The 4,607-nt window shown below is 35.7% G+C and overlaps 1 protein-coding gene across 2 annotated transcripts in view; it reads right to left on the bottom strand.

Moving 5' to 3' along the window:
* The window catches only part of tns2b (tensin 2b), a 21,179-nt gene extending 19,813 nt beyond the window's left edge, over nucleotides 1-1,366 (bottom strand). For both annotated transcript variants that reach the window (XM_016272025.1, XM_016272027.1), the window contains exon 1: nucleotides 910-1,366. In XM_016272025.1, the coding sequence (XP_016127511.1) occupies nucleotides 910-1,023 (114 nt within the window). In that variant the 5' untranslated portion in view covers nucleotides 1,024-1,366. The remainder of the gene's footprint in view (nucleotides 1-909) is intronic.
* Between the last annotated feature and the right edge of the window lie 3,241 nt (nucleotides 1,367-4,607).

Here is a 4,607-nt window from a genome sequence, read left to right as displayed (position 1 = left end):
GGGGTTGGGGGGGTATGTTCATTGACAGGAATATCCTTTCAAAAATATTCATCCTTATAGCTTTACACTTGCAGTGTCTATTAAGCCGCATATTGACCAATGACGGCAGTATAAACATTCATAACAAAACCACTTAAAGCGAGTATTGACTACTGACAGCACCTAAAATATAAACTTTATTCTGAAATCTTGACATTGTTAATAAGTTAATATAACTATATAACAATAATTATAGTCAATATAACTGTATCAGCCAGTATCCAGTCACATACTATAGCATATAATATAATATATATCCTAACATATTGCAATAAAATATAACATAGCTATAGTTAATGCATTTGGTATCATGAACTAATTATTCTAATTATAACTAATTATTTATAATTTATTAAACTGGATTAATGTTCATTTGTGCACCATACATTTTTAACATTTCAGGCTGTAGAAAATGAACATCATATGAATTAGGAATTTAAAAATGATCAATGAACAACAGTATACTTAACATTAAACTGGATTAGCAAATGCTATAAAAAAAGTACTTTTGTTTTTTAGTTCATAATACCTAATGCATTATCTAATGTTAATGAATGTGAACTTAATGTATAGTGTTACTAAGATAACTTTTATATAGTGCATTAACATTACTACATTGCATAATGCAAAACAGATCATTAGTTAAAAAGTTACCAATGAATTAAAAATAACAACTTATATATGTTTTACATATGCTCTCTATTGATTCTCAATTCAACAGATCCCTATTTGAAAACCCAATATGACTGCAAGTATGTAATGATTTACAGAAGACATAAAACAACCATTGAGGCAGACCCACTGCATTTATTGCCTGGAGATCTTCTTACCTATATATGAACCCACGTACTCACACACTCACATGTGTACCTCTGTTAAGCTGAGAATCTCTGCATCCTCTGTGTGGTCTCGTGTTTTCGGGGGGTCCGAGGGCTGGGGATTCCTCTCTTTAACCCAAGGCTGCTTGCTGAAGACACAACCCATTCTACTTGCTTAATTCCTCCTTGAAAATCCTTTCCCTCTCCTCTTACTCTTTCTTAGCCCTTCTTTTCCTTAGTCTTCAGTCCAGGTTGCTCCTTGTTTTATGTTTCCCTTGTCCTCAAGTACGTCTCCTTGTTCCTCAATGTCTTAGCGTCCAGTTCCAACACAGAATCATATCTCTCACACCTTCTTTTCCACACATTCTCTCCCACTTCCAAAGTCTCCCTCTTCTGTCTCTCGGGGTGTCCTCCCTCTGACTGTCTCTTGAACCCCTCACATGCACACTATGTAACGCCCTCCTCCGTCTTTCTCGCAGCTGTTTTTGGCAGGCTTACGTCAGACCCTTCCTCTTCTTTGGCACTCGAGCTCTGCTCACCCACTGGGAGCCATCACACACAACCCCTAAGGCTTGTATTCCAACTTCTCTCCACCACCCAGTCCCTAAGTTCGCACACAGAGAGCATTAGGTCTTCTGTTCCTCCTCATCTCCAGCTTTCATTGGCAGAATGAGACAACAAAGCATCTGTTCTTGTTTTTTCACATCCGCTCCGTCCAAGCAGCACTCGCCTCGCATCTGCATGTGTGGGTGCAATACTGAATAAGTTACTGTGAAGCACATGAAACCACAAAAACTCTTTCATGAATAAAATTCCATTCATAATAAAGTTTCTGTAAAACAGGGCAAGTTGTAACATCAGTTCAGTGAATTAAAAATGGGCTACAGGGGTGAAGGACCACAATCTTCCTGAGGCAACAGTAGAAGTTGTAAGACTCCGAGTCAAAAAAGATTTAAGATTTGTAAGACAACAACATTTTGAGGTAGAAAATAAGCATTTCACTTCTGAGTTATAATTTGATTTGCAATTATGTTAATGAAGGTTACATCTTGTTGGAAGACTTTTTATTAAAAAATAAATTAAAATAAATATCATGACCGTGTTTTCAACATACTTCTACTGGACGAAAACACAACTTTAATTTATAATAGATAAATATAAAAATATTCTATAAAACAAAATAAGAAAAATAATAAATGTTCAACACTCCCCACTTTCCTATCCATTACGTAGCTACTTTTCTCAAAATATCTACACAAAACTGTTTGTCAAAAACAAACTACAATTCACTATAATTTAAAGTAATTTGCATTGCAAATAATGTTTATGTCAATTATTCATAATGTAATTACAGTATAGCATGTGGCTAGATATAAGTATTCTGCAGTGTGATAGGCTACTGCATTTCAAATGAATTCAAATGTCTCTGATTATTGCATAATTATCATTCACATATAATGCAGTTTATAAACAATCCATGTAGTCATGAGGTTATAAGAACTTTATGACCTCCTCTTGTGACTTCAAGGACTGTTTTTACTTTTAAACATTTGCACACGCAAAACTATTTAAGTAAAATAACATAAAGCTAAGAGACTCAAAAAAGCAACAAAATTGTTACCAAAAGCTACCAATACATAAATGTTTTTGGTTACGTAAGGTCGCTCTAGTAGGTTCTGTGTCCAGAGACCACCAGTTAGCACCAACTGTCATTCTACAGACAACAGAAACAACACATACATGCACCTGACACAGCAGAAAACAACACTGAACACACAAAGCACTGCATCTGTCACTAGAGGCTATAAACACAGAACATACCTTGATTCTGCTTTTTGTTTCTTACACCCAAGATGTCTCATTGCTATAGGTTGGGAAAACATGCTAAAATATCAATTACCAATCGATTTAAAAGTTCTAAATGTTGAATAAATAATACTAGAATATGTGGTAATTCCTTCGTATTAGTATCATGGTACATTCATTGTGAGTAGCCTACCAGGTATTATCATCTGATACTATTCTTGTACCACGGCAAGTATTTGTCTAAGATCCCGTTTACACCAAGCATAATAACTATGGTAACTACAAAGTTTTAATAGTAGGCTAGTTCAAATTGTGTGGAGATAGGGAACTCCACATGAACATAATGTTCAAAGAATTTTTTTTTTTTTTTTTTTTTACAGCTGAACGATAACATTCTGACAGCCAATCATAATCCACCCATTAAAAATATTGAGCATTTAAAGTGGCAGTGCGCGCTTACAATAAAAATAACTTTATCGTAAACGCTGAAATCATCATACTTGTCGTTTTTGGTTTGAATGTGTGGCAATAAATTATCTGAATAATTTCTATAACTATTTTCATACAGAAAACCTGTAACTAAGGCCCATTCACACCAAGAAGAACAATTAGAGGACTTAATTTTTAGTAATTGTATGAGGATGGGGAATAATAACAAACGATAACAACACAGTGATGTTGTTGGAGTCACTTTCAGAACGATTATTTGACAGTCAATCAGAAGCCATTGCATTTAAAGTGGCGTTGGTTGTGTGTTTGTGTAAACGCAAATCGTTTTTTGTTCTTGGTGAACGAGATGTAATAACTTTTATCATTAGAGTTAATTTTTGTTTATCAATACCCATTAACTAGAAGCCAAGCAAACATTATTTTCTGCCCTAAAATAAACCGTATGGCAGACCAGAGCCATGGCTTGTTTATAAAAGCCATCAGGGACGACATAACATTACGATGATCAAATCTGACTCATCACAAAACCAGTGTGTTTTTAATTGTCATTGAGCTGCAGTATTTCTATGTGTAGGCACATTGGCAATGCACTCGTAATAGTGAATGCAGCTATTGAGTCCTTACGAGTTTTAAGGATTATCGGTAAGAGAAAATGCCAGATCAGACAACTCTTTTCTCTTTCACAAACATTTTGATAATATATATGCACTGTAGTAGCTCTGTAAGGATAGAACTGCATTCAAATCAGGCTACATGCAAGAGAGGTTCAGTTAAGGCAGCTGGGAAAACATGGATGAACAGCACAATATGACCACACAAAGAATGCAACAAACTCCCACCCTAGAATGGGCCATAAAATCCATCCAATAAAGAAGTTATGGGTAAAACACCTTGAGAAACACACAAAACGCAAAATCATTCAAAGCTTGAACAGCTCGAAAATGTCACAAAACCAATTTTCTTGTGGCACACATACAGCCACTGGAGTCCAACTGTGGATTTTCATGCAGTCAGATTTTTCTGATTAGTTTAATAATATAGTCCTTGGGAAGGAAAAGCATTAGGGGTCTTGGACAGCTTTTCAATACTCAATCACCAAGGGACTGGGAGGATCTGCACAGCCTCAGTGGTGGACCATTACATTGGTTTGAGAGCACTTTGAGGGAGTTCACTATCCTGTCCTGAGAACATAATGCTACACAGGTTTGAAATGAACAGATGACCAAAATGAGAGAGAAACCTTGAGTTTCAGTCTGAAGCATTTAAAGGATTTGAGTGGAAAGCCTATCCTTTGGCATACACCTTCTGAGGGTGTTTCTGCGAACCACGAACTCTTCAGTGGGAGATTTCAACAAAAATGCAACATGGTTTATGGCATTAAAACACAATACTGAGCATTATGAGTGAACAGTTGCATAAAATCTATGAAAAAGCTACTATGCATCATATTGCAATTGCTGACTGAATTAACCAAAAAAGGAATTCAGAGACAAG

This window comes from Sinocyclocheilus grahami, unplaced genomic scaffold, assembly GCF_001515645.1.
Source record: "Sinocyclocheilus grahami isolate Dianchi unplaced genomic scaffold, SAMN03320097.WGS_v1.1 scaffold67.1, whole genome shotgun sequence".
In the NCBI taxonomy this organism is placed as follows: Eukaryota; Metazoa; Chordata; class Actinopteri; order Cypriniformes; family Cyprinidae; genus Sinocyclocheilus; species Sinocyclocheilus grahami.
The sequence above is the reverse complement of the archived record's forward strand: the minus strand, read 5'-3'. Positions and strand labels throughout refer to the sequence as shown.